We start from the raw sequence: 16889 nt of genomic DNA, 5'->3' as shown, positions 1-16889 counted from the left end.
GCCAGCAGTGTCCCCCAATGGGCAGTGACTCGGCTGTGAACACATTCACTTCAAGGTGATCGAGTTAACAAGGCGAACAAGCTGAGTCATTTCATGAGTCGGACAAAGCAGATGGTGATGGCACCTCCCTGGGCACTGAGCAGGACCAGGTGCTGGAGGTTAGGGAGGCGCTGACGGGGTAGGGGGGGTGGGGCAGGGAAGGAAGCAGCTGGTAAGAGCATGGGGCTGAGCCTGCAGCTGGATCCAACGGGGAAACCGGGAAATGAGGCCCAAGGGGTCTCTACATCAATGGTCACTGGCTGGCCTGGCTGGTGTGGCTCAGTGGTTAAGTGGTGACTTATGAACCAAGAGGTCACCATCCAATTCCCAGTGGAGGCACATGCCCGGGGTGGGGGCTTGATCCCCAGTGTGGGGCGTGCAGGAGGCAGCCGATCAATGATTCTCTCTCATCCCTGATGTTTCTCGCTCTCTCTCCCACTCCCTTCCTCTCTGAATCAGTAAAAACATATTAAAGAAAAACAGTCACTGGTGGAGGCTGCTCCTGAGGCCTGCGAACCCCGCCCTCTCCGCCCAGTGCTCCCGGGCAGCACGCCCGCCCCCATTCTCTGCTGGCCCTTCTGAGTCCTCGGCAGCAGCCCCTGACCTGGCAGGTCCCGGGCGGGGACTGGCAGCACCCACATAGCACCCCATCCTGATTGTCCCTGGTTCACTCTCTGGAGGGGAGCCTGACCTGTGGGCATCACACATGGGCTAGGACTGGACCCGAGGCGTGGTGGACTGGAGAGGGGCACCCAGTGGCCTGGTGAGGAGGGCAGGCTGCCGTCCCGGGGGAGAGAAAAGTCCCTGAGGTCAGGCCTTCAGGTGCTTTGCAGGCAGGACGCCAGGCCACAGCGGGGAGGAAACGGGTGCTCACCGTTATCAGGATGATGGGAAGCCGCCTGAGCCATGCCCGCCTGTCCCCAGCACACCTGTCACTTCAGAGACAGCCTCTGAGGAGAGGCTGGGTCACCTGTCCCTTTGTTCTCTCACCATCCATTCACTCACATATTGACAACTGTGGCTCCCCGGCCCCTTCACTCCCAGCGCCTTCAGCATTCCCTCTTGCTGGCCCTGCCAATCACCCGTTACCCGTTCACAGCGGTGTCACCGCGCATTCAAGCTCACGCACCACGCGGTGACTCCTACGGGTCACCAGCCCACGGACACGTGCAGTCTGGACCGGCAGGCGGAGTGTTGAAGGGTCTGGCCACCCGCACAGTCAGACCATCCCCGCGGGTCTTTGGTTGAAGAGGCCCGGGCCCAGGACGGCTGAGGCCACCCTGCACGGGGAGTCGGACACAGGTGCAGTGAGTACTGCAGCGGCTCGCGTGCGGGCGCGTGCTCTCACCTGTGATCTCCTTGGTCCCGCCGTTGGTGTGCTTAAAGCGATGTCCTTCCACGCGGACACTGGGGCACAGCACGTCTGAGAAGCAAGAGCAGACAGGGAGGCCAGTGAGCCCGGGGCGGCCAGCCCCTCTGGGACGTGACCTCACAGGGATTCCCCACCCCCCCGATCTCACAGCACAGAGGGGTCCACACGGATCCCCCATCTCACAGCACGGAGGGTCCACACGGATCCCCCATCTCACAGCACAGAGAGGTCCACACGGATTCCCCATCTCACAGCACAGAGAGGTCCACCCGGATCCCCCATCTCACAGCACAGAGGGGTCCACACGGATCCCCCATCTCACAGCACGGAGGGGTCCACACGGATCCCCCACCCCCATCTCACAGCACGGAGGGGTCCACACGGATCCCCCATCTCACAGCACAGAGAGGTCCACACGGATCCCCCATCTCACAGCACAGAGAGGTCCACACGGATCCCCCATTTCACAGCACAGAGAGGTCCACACGGATCCCCCATCTCACAGCACGGAGGGGTCCACACGGATCCCCCATCTCACAGCACGGAGGGCCCAGTGCCTGGAGCAGATGCACGTGTGAAGGAGGCCCCGTCCCCACCCGGGAGGAGCCCAGAGGGTCTACCGAGAGAGGGAGCCAGCCACCAAACCCAGGATGGACAGGTGATACGGGGCAGGGAAGGACATGGGTGCTGGGGGCTCTGGGCACAGAGCCGACTCCCGGCCTGGCGTGGGGAGGGCGGGGCCTCCCTGGGAAGCGAGGCTGGAGGTTCCAATGAGGAGCAGGAAGGCCGAGCCAGACGCACAGACGCCGCGGACGGAGCCTCCCCGAGAAAGGCGTGCACCTGCACGTGAAAATCCGAGCCAGCGGGCGCCCGTGACCAACCAGAGGTGTCTCTTATGCACCTTGAGGAGCTGCAGGGGCAAACCCAGGAGGATGCCCAACTGCTGGGTCGTAGGAGGGCAAGTCATGCGGTAAAATACACTTCACGGTAGGGCACTCCGTGAGCACCCTCATGATCCTCGATAAAGGAAAAGGCTGGGCGGGAAAGGGCTCCTTAGTTGCCCTGTCAATCCCAGGGAGGGCACCAACTTTGAACTTGAGGGGCCTGGGTCCCAGGGTGGGCTCCCCTACCCGCCTCCTAATCTCTCGGTCTGGGTGTGCGGGCCGGTGCCACGGGAGGCCCTCCAGAGCACAAGCGTGTCCTAGCCATGGGAGGCCCTCCAGAGCACACGCGTGTCCTAGGGCTGCACTGAGGATGGGGTGAGATCAGGTCCAGGACAGGACTGGGGTGGGAGGAGGCCCCTCCTAGGCCGAGGAAGCTTAGCGTGGACGCCCCGCCCATGAAGCAACCTGGTCACTCATGTTCTTGTTATAACCACACGCCGCTAGGTACATCCGCATCCCATCCGCTCCACACGCCAGGCCCTCTGCTCATCTGTGGGGCACACACATTCACGGGCGGGGCAGGTGTGGGGCCCCTTGCCAATCAGCAGTGAGGGGCATGAGTGAGGTCATTTCCTGATTTGGGGGGAGCTATTCTTTCATTTTTATTTTTGTTAACCCTCCCTGAGGATATTTCCCCGTTGATTTTTAGAGCGAGTGGAAGGGGTGGGGAGAGACAGAGAGAGAGAGACATTGATCGGTGGCCTCCCGCACACACCCTGACCAGAGCCAGGGATCGAGCCTGCAACCAAGGTACATGCCCTTGACCGGAATCGAACCCGGGACCCTTCAGTCCTCGAGCCCACACTCTATCCACTGAGTCCAACAAGCTAGGGCGGGAGGGGCTATTTTTAATGTTGACCCTAAAAGGCACCGGGGGGTCTGATGAGCCCCATGGAAGAAGGTATTCTGGAACCAGCACCGAGCTGTCTGTCCAGGACCCGGTCCGAGGGAGGAGGCAGGCGCTGGGTAATATTTAGACGCTCCACCCAGGCTGGTGGCAGCTGTGGGGTGGCGATCGATGGCTTTAACTTTGGCAGCCGGCCAGAGTGACTGGCTGGGGAGCATGCGTCATCTGAAATGAGTTGACTCAGAGGTTCTAGCCTTGATGACGAGCGAACCCCAGGACTGGTGGCTGGGGCTCGGGGGGGGCGGGGGGAGGCAGAGCCACTGAGCCTGGTCTCCAGAGGTATTCCAGGGGACAGACTAATTCCCAAACCCCAATGGACAGGGACAGCTGAAGGCCCCGAAGGCAGAAAAAATAGTCTCCCCAAAGTGTCAGCACTTGCCCGGGTCGCTCTAAGGAGCCAGACTCCCCACGCCAGCTGCCACCCCCTTTGGGGACCTCACTAAGCCTCAGACGCTGCAGGGGCAATTTATAGCTGACTCCATTCAGTCAGGACACAGGGTCCCAAAATACCCTGTCCAGACAGCTCCGCAGCCTGTGCGGCCGGGGCTCACCTGCTTGGCGGGGAGGCAGGGGTAGCATCCAGTCCCTCTCAGCCCGTAACTCGATCCCTCTGGCCCAGAGGTTTCCATGGCTTGGGTAATGACCTATTTATTTCTGCATTAACGCATTTCATTTATTCTAACTAAATCCTCATAGGGCTCCAGATACGTCCCGGCGCTGAGGTGCTTCTGGGGACACACAGAGGGATAACAGATAGGTCACCATCCCGGCTCCAGGGCCCTGTGGGCTGACTGAGGGGACAACCCAAGAAAGCAACATCGTCCGAGTCTCCTTGCTTCTCAGCCCCTCCTCCTGCCTAAGCTCTGAGAATCTTCCTGGCCTGGAGCCCCACCCCCACCCCCGACTTGGTTCCGTCCCCCTCCCTGGGTGAGAAGGCCCTCTCCCCACCCGTGTCCTAGGGCTGGGGGTGCCATGCAGAAGGCACTGGTGCACCTGTCTGTCGCCCCCGTGATGGAAGTCTGCAGACCCGACTGGATCTCAGTCCAACTCTATCTACACTGTCCCTGCAGCCCCAGGTGGGGACAGGTCTTGAGCCCACACAGAACAGAAATGACAGTGACACCTCAACTGAGAAGAAACGCTGAGTGGTGGGCTGGGCCCCCTTCCAGACATGGGCTTCCTCACGATGTGGATGAGCCAGTGAGAAGAGCTCACGGGCTCGGGACTCCTGCGTGGGGCACAGACTCCCTGAGGGGTCGGCCTAACGTCATTTCCCAGCGCCTTCCTGGCTGAAAGAATGTCACTTTTGTGCCGAATGGCAGAGTTCTCGGCCCAAGGAGAAAAGCTGTGGCCGGTTGGTGTAAGACTATTATATTATAGTGACGCTGACTCCCCGTCTGTCCAGCCTCCCTTGCAGCTAGGGATGAGCCTGTGACCCGTTCTGGACGAGGAAACGAGTCACAGACGTTTGCATTGGTCGGGAGAGGGGTGGATTCCTAAAGAGCGTCTGCTCTTCCCCTCGTAAGGGGTAGACAGGTGGAAGATTTGGGCGAGTTTATTTCCCCTCCCTCCTCCTTCGAAGGTTGGCTGCCATGTCTAGCGGCCGGCTAGAAGAACCAAGGACTCTACACCCCCGGCCGAGGTGAAAAGCAGAGGGAACGTGTTTGTCTAAGCCACAGCAGCTGGGTTTTCTCTACTTGTGGTGGAGTGTGCTCCAAGCCTGCAGGCTGGGGTGAGCCAGGCGGGAGGGTCTGAGGGCCACCTCTCCTCCCCGGGCCCGAGGACAAGCACCGGGGGTGGGGAGAACAGGTCCATTCCTTCTCGGGGTAAGTGTCTCCCGACAGACTGTGCCACCTTCTCTACCCCAGCGAATATGGGCCGATCGGGTAACGGAGCCACAGAAGAGGCAGCTCCGGAATTAAGGGCCGGGTCGGTTCTCAAGAATCAAAATGCGACCGCAGTCCGTTCCCGTTAGCGGGGGCATTTTCCTCCTTGAAAGCACGGGAGCGCTGAGCGGACCCGGCTGACTGCCTTCCCTCCTTGCCGCCCACTGGCGTGCGTTTCCCCTCGGTCTCTGGGTAAGCAGAGCGTCCTAGACGCCTGGAGAGAAATCGGCGCTCGCCTCCCACAGGGCGGGTTCTGTTTCACCAGAGCCTTCCACATGGCAAAGGGGAGAGCAGGTTTGCGCATTCACGGAGGAGGAAGGTTGGCACAAGGTGGTCTCCAATGTCCTCCTGCTTTGGGCAGGCACAGCCACGTTCTGTCTGGAGAACACCTAGCGAGGCCCTGGCTCTCAACCAAGGGTGTCTCCAGTTGGGAAAAGAGAGCGCTGGCAATCGTGGAGCACCTACTGCGTACCCCGCACCCAGTGGGGATGTTATCCACAACCACCACCCTGGGAGTTCAATTTGTTCCCATCGCACAGATGTAAAAAGTGAGGCTGAGCACGTCATGAGCTAGGAGCGTCTGAATTTAAATAAAGGCCTACTTGCCTCCAGAATCTGGGAGTAGAGGAGGTACCCCAGACCAGGAGGTCAGATGGGCAGGACCAGGGGAGGCAGGGGGCGGAGCCTGTGAGCCCAGGGTGCAGCGAGAGGAAGCAATCACTGCCCATCCATCACCTCACGGCAGCCGCTCTGAGGGCAGCTCCCCACAGACAAGATGATGACACTGCAAGTGGGCAGGGAAGAGGCGGAGGAGGGAAGCGATGAATCAGACGCCGGCAGATGCGGGGCACAGGAAACGTCCACTCCTTCCCACTCGGTAGGGCCCCAGACGCTGAGGCAGGCCCCGGGCCAGGGATGACATGAATAATGACTACGATCCTCAGGGCAGATCCCGCCCCTGGGGACCGTGTCTGTCCTGCCGGGGGTGGAGTGGCCTGGGGACCAGCAGACAGACATGCAGACAGCCTGCTTGCACCAGCTGCTGATTACCTGAACACTTAAGCCAACGCTCCCTGCAGAAATAGGTGTAAACATTTGTGGGGATGTTTCCCCATCCAAGGTGCACAATAGGTGCTCCTGTTTACAGAAGCGGAAAGCAAGCCAGAGCGAAGTTAGAAAGCAGATCGCCGGAGGCCAGAGGCTAGTAAATGGTACAGTCAGCATGCCGGCTCTACCAACCCAGCAGTCTCTCCAAGGTCACCCAGCCCGTGGGACCCCAAGTCTGTCTGTCTCTGAAGCCTGCATGGACAGGCAGACAGCTTGCGGCCTGCTGAGAGCCCCTTTGCCTCTGAACGGCCCTGACTTGTAGAGGGGCTTGCTCCCCTGAGCCGACAGAATGCAGGTGCTTTCTCAGTCGGGCCAGCGTGTGCCCCTGACATGGAGCTGGGAGCCCCAGGGTGGGCACACTGCAAACACACCCGCCTGCCCGCTGCTGGCACCAACCCCCAAACAGGTCCCCGTTCTCTCTCGTGAAAGCCACTTAGATGTTTCAATGCAGCCGCGTGCGCCTCCCAATCCCCGGACGTCTCCAGCTAAGCCTCGCCCACCCCCCAGCAGCCCCCTCCACAAGAGGAGTGGAAAGAGTAGTCCTCCTTGGAGACATAAGACCCTCCGAGCACACGGGCAGAATTGGCACTCAGAGAGGTTAAGAAACATCCAACATCAACAGCTAGCGAGTGGCAGAGGCAAGAATGGAACCCAGGCCTTGGGCCTTGGGCATCGGACACCGGGCCGTTATCCTGCCCACACAGCTTGGCACTGGAAAGCAGTCTGCGTGCAAATACAACACACGGCCAGCTGCTGGACAGCTCCACTGTCCGAGGGGCACACGGTTCTCATTTAGTCCCGTCCCAGCCCCGCAGGCCAGGCATCAGCATCCCTTACAGGGGAATACAGAGCTGTCCCACTGGAAAGGATCAAAGACTGCTGGGGGCTGTGCCCCAGGGTCATGGTGTGGACCCACTGAGAGGAAAAGGCCACCCAAGGTCAGGTGGCACCTCCACCTCCTGTCCTAGGACCTCCCGGAGATCCCTGGCCTGCGGTTCCCTTCTAGGTCAAAGGGCATCGGCACCCGCTGCCTCCCCAGCGGCCCCACGCCCCCTGGCTAAGGGATGGGACCCCAGCTCCATTGGGCTGGCGGGAGGATGTGGTCAGGTCGGGGGAATGTTCCTGTGAGTGTCCCGGAGGCAGCCTGCTGGAACGTGACAAGACATTGCTAGAAAGACAGTCCCTCTGGACCTGCTGACAGCTGCGAGCACCGGTCCCCGAGAGCCGGGTCACATGTCCGCAATCCCAGGAGGGGCTGGTGTGGCGTGAGGCCTGGGGGCGGGGCTCCGACAGCCTGAGCCCGTCCTGACATGGCTTCTGATGGGAACATGTGCTGATTGGTTTGGAGCTTGAGAGACAAAGGAAACGGTGGCAAAGGCCATGTCTGGTCTCCCAGCCCCACACGTGCCTGCTCCCCGGGGTAAACTGAGGCTGAAACAGGGGAGTGGGGGCGGGGTCGCCTCGCAGGTGGAGGAGGAGGTCTGGGCCTGCAGGCTTCACCTAGACCCATGGTCGGCAAACTGCGGCTCGCGAGCCACATGCGGCTCTTTGGCCCCTTGAGTGTGGCTCTTCCACAAAATACCACGGCCTGGGCGAGTCTATTTTGAAGAAGTGGTGTTAGAAGAAGTTTAAGTTTAAAAAATGTGGCTCTCCAAAGAAATTTCATTTTGTACGTGTCAAAGAAGGGGGCAGAGAACAGACAGAGACAGACACAGAGAAATGAGCTGGTCGCCTGGGATCAGGGCTGTGGATGAAATCTGTGGCCATGGGATGGGCGCTGGGTGTGGGGCCAGGACCCACTCAGACCCGCTGGTCTGGGGAAACCTCTCGGCTGAGCCACATGAGCTGAGAGCTACGAGGGGCGTGAACCAGCAGGGGAAGAGCAAACAGGTAGCAGGCCCCAGCCACATCCCAGCCAGAGCAGAGCCCTGAGCGGGGAGGGGCTGGCTTGCCCTGGGGCCTGGGAGGGAAGCACCCCCCCTCCCCCGTCACCTGGTTGAGGAGAGAGGAGAGGGAGGGGAGGTGCTGGGCCAGGGGCGGTCTGGTCCTCACCCAGGCAGGGTGCGGAATTCAGGGCAACGAAAGATGGCAAGCCCAGGGTGCAAGGTGTGCTCTGGAGGCCGGGCAGAGTCAGGGGCAGGTACATTGTGATTCCCAATGTCCCGGGTCCCTGGACCCCTTTCCCTCCAGGGGAGTGTCCCACGGGCCAGGCACCAGTAGGTGTCACCAGAGACTGCAGGGACCTCCTCTGGGAAGGGCTCCTGGCTTTGACTGGACAGTGGCCAGTGCAGACAGGGCTTAAGTCCTGGGAGTGGATGAGAGAGAGAGGAGTCTCCAAACTCAGTCCTGGCCGCCCACGTTAATGCTGGGAGGTGACGAGGAAATGGCAGAGGAGGAGGCAGCGGACAGGAGCACCAGGGAGCGAGGAGGTCCGAGGCCGCGGGATGATGGCGTGTGTCTCCCAGCGCCGAACTCTGCCCGCAGAGCTTTGCCTTCTGTCTGATGCACACGCTCTGCTCACGCTCACGGCCTGGGCGGTCACCCCAGCAGCTCCCTGTGCACAAACCCCTCTAAGCTTCCTCCCACTCTCTGTCCCGTGGGCTCCGGGCCAGGGGGTGACCCTGTGCCCTTGTGTGCGGCACCCGCTGTGCTTTACACCCTCTGGGGGTTTGCTCAATTCAGGAACACAGTCCACTCCTAACGGCCGCCCTCCGGGTCCTACAGGGATCAGTCCACAGACAGCACGGGAGCCAGACCCCGTCCCAAGCCACCACAACCTCGCAACGGTCCCTTTTCTCCTGTCCATTCCCACCGAGGCCCGGGCTGCTGCGGGAAAGGTCACGGCACCCCGTCTGCCCTCGGTCACCCATGAACCCTGAGCTTCCGAGGATCGCGGGGAGGGGCACCCCCAAGGACTTCACCATCAGGGGCAGGTGCCGAGCTGGGAGGACAGCGGGCACACCTGCAGGGAGGGGGAACCTCCCTTCTTCCCACGCGACGGGTCCCACGTGGGCGGATTGTGATCAGATGGCAAAGTGCGCCCCCAGGAGGGCTGACGAGCCACTCCCTGCCCTCGGGAGCGGACACTACAGTCCAGGTCGGGAGAGAAGGTAAGAGACGCCGTGAACAAGGCCAGGCTGCTGGGGGCAGCGCTGTCCCTAAGTCACCCTGTGGCCACACACCATCCACCCTCCCCTCAGCCTCAGAAAAACAGGACTGGCTGCAAAACCCAACAGGCCTGGGGGCGGCGGGGGTGTGGGGGGGGATCCCTGCCTCCGCCAGTAGCCTGCGGTTCTCAGGGGAGATGGGCAAACAAGATACGGTGCTATTTATTTTTTCTAGTTGCAGCCACATTCTCTCCATTAGCATGTGGCAGGGACCAGACCTATCTGTATGCAGGCTCGGGTCGTGTCCCCAGAATCAGAACACCAGTGGCAAAGGCAGGCCCCAGGGACAGGAGACCGAGTGCCCCCCCCCACCCCCACCCCCCACCCAGCCAGCAGGGCCGGGCTCTGCCCTCTGATGCCTCAGGCAGCAAGGACAGGGCCCCGCCACTGGTCCAGGGGGCTGGCCAGCCCTGCCCCTCATTTGCTCTCCCCTCTGCGGGCTGGTGGAGGTGGGCCCAGGGTTGGCCACTGGCTGCATTCCTGCGGGGGCTGGCGGGCTGGGGGGAATCACGGCCAGATGTCAATGAGGAGCAGCTGGGCGCCCTGCTCCTTCCCTGACAAATGCAGCTGGCACAGCAGGGTTGTAGCTGAGAAGGGGCTGAGGCCAGGGGGAGGGGGAGGTGCACGCCCTGGGAGGAGGGCCACTGCCCAGGTGCTCCTGCGGGTACCCACCTGCGCCTGCTCCTCCCACTGCAGTCTGCACATCTCTGAGCACTGGCAGCCCCAGCCAGGCCTGCTGCACAGGGCACAGCCGCACTGCTGACCTGCCTCCTGCGGGGGGTCAGAGGCCGGCTGGCAGGCAGCTGGGCGTGGGTCCTGGAGCTGATCTGCATCTCATGGCAGGTGCCCTCACCCATGCCCGAGGCCCCAGGTGCAGGACTGATGGCACAGGTGGTGCAAGGACAGGGGGCTGGGCCGGGTGCGGCTCCCCTGGGCACCGTGACCCTGCCTGCCACTTAAAAGGGCCAGGGGATTCCAAACACGGACCTGCCTCCCAGGCCCCTGCTTAGGGCAGCAGAGCATCGCCCCGGAACCCCTTTCAAACATGGTCGGTAACTTACACAGAGGGGGTAGCCCCAGGCCTCCCCTTGTTCTCGGGCCCAGGCCTCTCAGGGGTCAGGGGCAGCCGGTGCGGAGCAGGGTTTGGCGGGCGGAGGCAGCGGATGGAGGGGTTCAGCTCCGCATTCTGGCCTCGTGTAGCCCTAGGTGTCACTCACTCACTCACTCCTGCCTGGCACAGCCCTGCTCTGGCCCGGAGTGCCTCGCTTGCACCCACCCCGAGCACAAGGCGGGATGTGGGGTCAGAGGCAGGAGCGGGCTGCGGAGAAAACACACCCCTCACTGCACAGATACTGAGGGACCCAGGACTCGCCCTGCCAGGGAGCACCGCCTCCTGCTGCCAGGCCCCCTCAGGGCGCCCCCAGGCACGGTTAGCACAGAGCCCCCCTCGCCCACGCCTTCCCACACCTGTTAGACTGGTGTAAATAAGAACCGTTATTAGAAACAAACAAACGGAACACCCCGTCCAGGTGTCTGTCATAGCGCAGCCAGTCGGCTGGTCAGGGCCTCACAGGTACAGCCAGCATCAGGTGCGCTGGCTTCTAGAAAGCCGTTTCCACGGCTGCACGCGGGCTGCCCGGGGGGCGGGGCAGAGGGAAGTGTGCGCACATGCATGCACCTAGGGTGTGCACGCCTGGGCATGTGTGAGTGTGTTCCGGGGTGTTCGAGCGGATACACGTGTCTGTGTTGGTGTGAGTGTGAGTGTGAGTGGGTTTGCACATGTGTCGGGTGGGGACACACTCAGAGAGACCAGGGTCTCTAATTAAAAGGACAAGGATGGACATGCTTCACAGTCAAACGCGTCACCTGAGCAGCCGGCGGCGACAGCCGGAGCCCTCAGCCTCCCGGGAAGCGGCAGGCTGGCCTAGGGCACGCGCTCACCCGCCACATGTCTTGGAAAGCCCCGACCTGCTATGCAACCCCGAGTTCCCGTGCCCCCGACAAGTGTGAAACCCGTTCAGTAGGACAAGGGCAGCCGCAGGGCGGGAGACACTCAGACAGCCAGCCTTCCTCCGTGGAGTTAATTACAAGGAGCTGTATTTATAGACGTCGGTTTATATAGAGTGCGTATATGTACACACGCTTTTTGCAAGTACCAATTTGGTGGTGGCCACTCTATTCCGGCCCTTTATCAGCTCAGAACTGAGGCCGCCGTGTGAAACACACAGCCAAAGCCCCGTGAGCTGGGACGCGTGGCAGGACACCCTCCCAGCGGCAGAGTGGCCGCAGGTCGGTGTGGGGAGAGCTGGGGAAATAATGGGCGTGCCCCACAGTGGAGGGGGACACTCTCATTCTAAAGGGTGAGACGGGGCCACTGGGACAGTCCTGGTCTGAAGGGTGGGACAGTCCCCGGTCCCGCAGAGCTAAAGGCAGAACCGTGTGGCTCTGTACGTGGGCCATGTCGTCTGGGCCCCCCGGGGTCATCGCCAGCCTCGGGCCTGGCTGCCACAGCCTTTGCTCTGTAAACAAATTAAGAGGGAATTATGGGCTGTTTGCAGTGTTTCGGCAGTTTCGGTCAGTTTCTAATAAAATTCCTCAACACATGATCAGAGTTCAGAAGCCTGATGACTATTCTAGGGTGACCTCGAGCATAACAAGTTGTTCCCGCAGGCACTCCCAGTGACCCTGGGGAAAGGGCGGGGCCCTCGCCTGCACCGCTTCCTGAGGCTGACCCGGCCCGAGGGCCAAGCCACAGCCATCCACGTGGCGGCTCCCAGCCCACAGCCGATGCCGCCGCCGCCAATGCCTCCTGGGCTCCGGATCCACCCAGGGACCAGCTGGGTGGGTCACCTCGAGGCCACATGCATATTCCCAGATGTGTGTGCGTGTATGTGTGTGTGGGTGTGTGTGTGTGTGTTTGGGCTGTGTGTGTGAATGTGTATGAGTGAGTGTGTGGGGGGGGTTGTGTCTATGTGAGTGTGGGGGAGCTGTGTTTGTGCTTGGGCTGTGTGTGTGAGTGTGTGTGTGAGTGTGAGTGTGGGGGGCTGTGTGTGTGTGTGTGAGTGAGTGTGTGAATGTGTGTGTGTGTGAGTGTGTCTGTGAGTATGTGAATGTGTGAATGTGTGTGTGTGTGAGTGTGTGAATGTGTGTGAGTGTGAGTGTGTGTGTGAGTGTGAATGTGTGTGTGAGTGAGTGTGTGTGTGTGTGTGAGTGTGTGAATGTGTGTGAGTGTGGGGGGCTATGTGTGAGTGTGTGTGAGTGTGTGAGTGTGAATGTGTGTGTGAGTGAGTGTGTGTGTGTGTGTGTGAGTGTGTGAATGTGTGTGAGTGTGGGGGGCTATGTGTGAGTGTGTGTGTGTGTGAGTGTGTGAATGTGTGTGAGTGTGGGGGGCTATGTGTGAGTGTGTGTGAGTGTGTGTGTGTGTGTGTGTGAGTGTGTGAATGTGTGTGTGTGCGTGTGTCCCGAGTTTACTGCAGAGGCCCCAGGCCGGGCGGAGGGACAGGAGGACCGGGCAAGAGTGCGTCAGGAAGGAGACCGTGTGCTCACATCTGTGAGGAGGGGCGGTGCTCACAAACGGGAGCTGAGACTGAGGCCACCCTAATCCAAATGCAGCGCTGGGTGCCGACACCCCTGTTTCCCAGTGAGAACTGCGGGAGAACAAACATCAGTCTCCCAAAGAGGCACAGTCTCTGTCTCTGTCCCGCCACGGGGGGAGTGCAATGTCCGGCGGCCAAAGCGCTCCCTGGAGCCGCGCTGAAGCTGGTTGCAACCACATCAAGCGGAGACGCAGGGTGACCCCGCGCCAGGAGGCCAAGCCCTAGAAGGATGGGGAGGCTCCTTCTTGGCGCTCATCCCCGCTGACATCTCAGCCCCCTTGTCCAGGAGCTAAAGGATAGGGCCAGGGCCGTGTCCCTGGCCCGTGGGAGAGGGGACCACCACAGGGTCCTTGAAATAGAAGTGGGCGGGGCTCTCAGTGGGGCTGGCATCCCGCAGGCCTGCTCCGGCGGCCCGACAAGCTATATACAGCTGTTCTGTGGCACAGCAGAGCCCGGGTGGAGAAAGCTCTTAATTACAGCCGACGTTCTGGGGCCCGGCTCGCCCGCCCCACACGCTGCGGGAAGCCTGGCTGGATGGCGTCCCCTGGGAACCGTGTCAGGCCACCGAGAGGCAGGACCCGATGCCGTGACACTGAGCTGTTTCCCTGGATGAGGCCAAGGCCAGGGGGACGGTGAGCCACATGCCAGAGCAGGCGGTAGGGAGGCCATAGGAGAGGCCCCAGGGCGTGGCCCCGGAAATCCGCCTCTCATCACAGCTGCCTGCTCCGCGCCCGGGCAGGCGGGCTGCATGTGGGCCCCTGTGCTGGCTGGCATTTGATAGGGTCTGGCCAATGGGAGGCACCCACCAGCCAGAGCCCAGGAGAGAAAGCCCCCCAACAGGGCTCCAGCAACCCCCCATCCCTTCTATCAGCTGGCTCCCCAAGGCCAGTTCCCGGGGCCTCACTCAGATCCACCCTGGCTAGGCTGTGCTTCCCTTACGCCTCTTTCCCGTCGTGGTCCCATCCCCTCTCTGGCCCACAGCGGAGAACCCAGCAGGCCTGCAGCTGTGCCTCCCAGGGCCTCAGCGTCCTAATGCTCCACCTGCGACCAGGAGGCGTCTTTATCCTGCGAGGCTGTGATGACCCCGGTGACAGGCACCTGCGGTGTGCAGGTGCAACTGGGTTTCTTTCCTTACAGAGCCCGGAAGTGGTGGACACAGGCCACCACGGCCACCCCCAGGCACGTAGCTGAGGCCTCACTCAACCTGGCCACATGGCCTCTCCCTGCTCAAGGAGCCCCACGCCCTAGGTAGGCGGGAGTGCCGCAGCACGCATCCCTCCAGCCCCGCAGCCCCTCCCCCCCCGCCCCCGCTCCGGAGCCCTCCACCCCAGCAGCACGCATCCCTCCAGCCCCGCAGCCCCTCACTCCCTTCCCCCACTTCAGAGCCCTCCACCCCAGCAGCACGCATCCCTCCACCCCCCCTCCACCACAGACTGCACCCCTGCGCCCACAGCGCGCACACTCACTCTCGCACAGGCGGCGCCGCAGCTTGCCCCGGATCCTGTCGATGGCGTCGAAGTCGGACACGTGGAAGACGTGGGCGGACTTGGGCTCCGAGGCGATCTCCTCCAGCTCCTCCTTCAGCGCCTCCCCGACGCCCACGGCGAAGATGCGGATGCCCGCCCGGTGCGCCTCGGCCGCGGCCTCCAGCACCAGGTCCTGGCTGCGGCCGTCGGTCAGCAGGATGGCCACCTGCTTGAAGGCGCGGTTGCCCGGGCGGCCGCCGGCCCGCGGGGAGAAGCTGTGGCGGGTAATGTAGCGCAGCGCGTCGCCCGTGTTGGTGTGGCCGCCGTGGAAGGCCAGGGAGCGCGCGGCCGCCTTCACCGCCTCCCTGGAGTCGAAGCGGCCCAGCTCGAAGGCCGTGGTGGGCTGGTCGCTGTAGTGCACGACCCCCACGCGGGTGTGCTCGGGGCCCACCTCGAAGGTGTCCACCAGGTTGGCCACCCACTGCTGTACCTTCTGGAAGTCCCCCTGGCCCACGCTGGAGGACGTGTCCAGCAGGAAGACCAGGTCGTACTGGACGCTTTTGCAACCTACAGGGGCCACAGAAAGGGGGAGGGAGGTCAACGGGCTGTGGAAGAGCCTGCCGTGGGGGCCTGGAGGTGTGGTCACTGGGTCACACCACCTGCCTCAGACCCCCTGGCAGGGGCCTGGACCAGCTGCCTGAAAGCGAAACCTCACTCTCCTGTCACATGGCCATGCATGTCCCCAAGGCTGCTGTGAGGCTCAGCGGACAACATATACTCTGACAGGAAAGTGATCAGCATTCATGGAACATCACTGTGCCAATTTCCTTAACGACGTGGTTAAGGTGACTTCATTATTTTTTAAACCTGCCACAAAAGAATGCATGCCCAGTTCAGAGACGCCCGGGAAGGCAATCAAAAAATGCTTGAAATGCTCACATTCCCATCTACGGGGACACCGTTAGCCACCTTGCATCGACCTGACCGCTTTCCATGTATTTCCGGATAGTTATTGATGGGAGTGGAGCTGGATCAGACAAGCTGACGGGCAAGCTGTTTTCCCTGCATCCAGCAAGGTGCTGGGAACCCATTTTCAGTGGATAATACGGTTTCCATGGTGACAGAGCGTCTACTGCAAGGATGAGCATAATTTACTTAGCTGGTGCTGCTTCGTGGGTATTTAAAGAGTTCCCTGCCCCTCGACATTAGAAAGCACAGGAAATACACTGCATTCATACACTGTCAATACAGACTTACGGAATTCTATCAAGCTCTGTAAAAATGTGCTTACGTTTTACGGTAAGTATACAAATACAAATTTCCCATTAACGATACAATGCTTTTGATTAAACAGCAAACAGCATTATTTCTGGTCTTCACAGCAACGAGAGCAGACACTCTGCTCATCCCCATTTTACATGAGATGACATGAGGGGAAGTGTTTTCTGAACCCCAAAGTGCTGTGGAAACAATCAGTAAACCCAGTCTTGCCCAGCCAGCCTGGCTCCGTGGTTGAGCAACAACCTATGAACCAGGAGGTCGAGGTTTGATTCCCTGTCAGGCTCGATTCCCAGTGGGGGCATGCAGGAGGCAGCCCATCAATTATTCACTCTCTTGTCTGTCTCTCTCTCTCTCTCTCTCTCTCTCTCTCTCTCTCTCTCCCCTCTCCTCTCCCTTCCTCTGAAATCAATAAAAATGTATTTAAAAAAAGAAGAAGAAGCCTGGTCTTGACTCTCCCAGAACCCGAGGCTTGGGCTGCCAAGAGCAGCAGCTGACCACGCCTCTGAGGACACTGCAAGAGCTAAAGAGAATAACACGGGCAGAGAAAACGTATTGTGCTCAGCAGGTATCTTGCAGAAAGCGTGCAGCCTTGAGCACCGCACAGCTCAGATAACCAGGAGACACCTGGCCTGGGAGGAGCCCAGGACGGGCCAGACCCTCACGCCGGCAGAGCGGCTGGCAGGCAGCAGAGGTTTATAGAAGTCGGCCTCCTCCTTCAGTCTCCGCTGCACCCAGGAGCCTGAAATAAAAGCTTCCTTTGATACATTAGGGCCCCACGTCACCGCGAGCCCGGCCCACTCGGAACCTTTCATAATCCTCGAGCAAATCTGTTTTAATGCTGCAGAAAGGTTACTTGCTCAGAAGGCCTCACCTAGGAGCCTGTGGGAGCTCTCCCCGCATTTTCTCCTGGCGGCCAGGGAGCTGATGCGGGGGTGGGCCCATGAGAGTTAAGGGTGATGTCTGAGCCAGGGCCCTGACCCTGGGGCTGGTGCCTGGCTTCTGGCCTCTGGCCTCTGCTCAGGGACAGGTGAAGGCCATGGGACGCCCCTCAGGTCACTCCCTTTCCCTCCAGCCTCATTTCTACCTGTGAAATGGGAATTTGGAAAAGCCCGGCCTGTCCTCAG

The 16889-nt window shown here is 61.0% G+C and overlaps 1 protein-coding gene across 3 annotated transcripts in view; it reads right to left on the bottom strand.

Moving 5' to 3' along the window:
* The window catches only part of COL22A1 (collagen type XXII alpha 1 chain), a 131463-nt gene that overhangs the window by 102234 nt on the left and 12340 nt on the right, over nt 1-16889 (bottom strand). For all 3 annotated transcript variants that reach the window (XM_080646832.1, XM_080646834.1, XM_080646833.1), the window contains exons 3-4: nt 14485-15051; nt 1388-1462 (exon numbers count right to left, since the gene is read on the bottom strand). In XM_080646832.1, coding sequence (XP_080502958.1) covers nt 1388-1462; nt 14485-15051 — 642 coding nt within the window. The remainder of the gene's footprint in view (nt 1-1387; nt 1463-14484; nt 15052-16889) is intronic.

The sequence above is a fragment of the Plecotus auritus genome, assembly GCF_963455305.1.
Source record: "Plecotus auritus genome assembly, chromosome: 11".
In the NCBI taxonomy this organism is placed as follows: Eukaryota; Metazoa; Chordata; class Mammalia; order Chiroptera; family Vespertilionidae; genus Plecotus; species Plecotus auritus.
The sequence above is the reverse complement of the archived record's forward strand: the minus strand, read 5'-3'. Positions and strand labels throughout refer to the sequence as shown.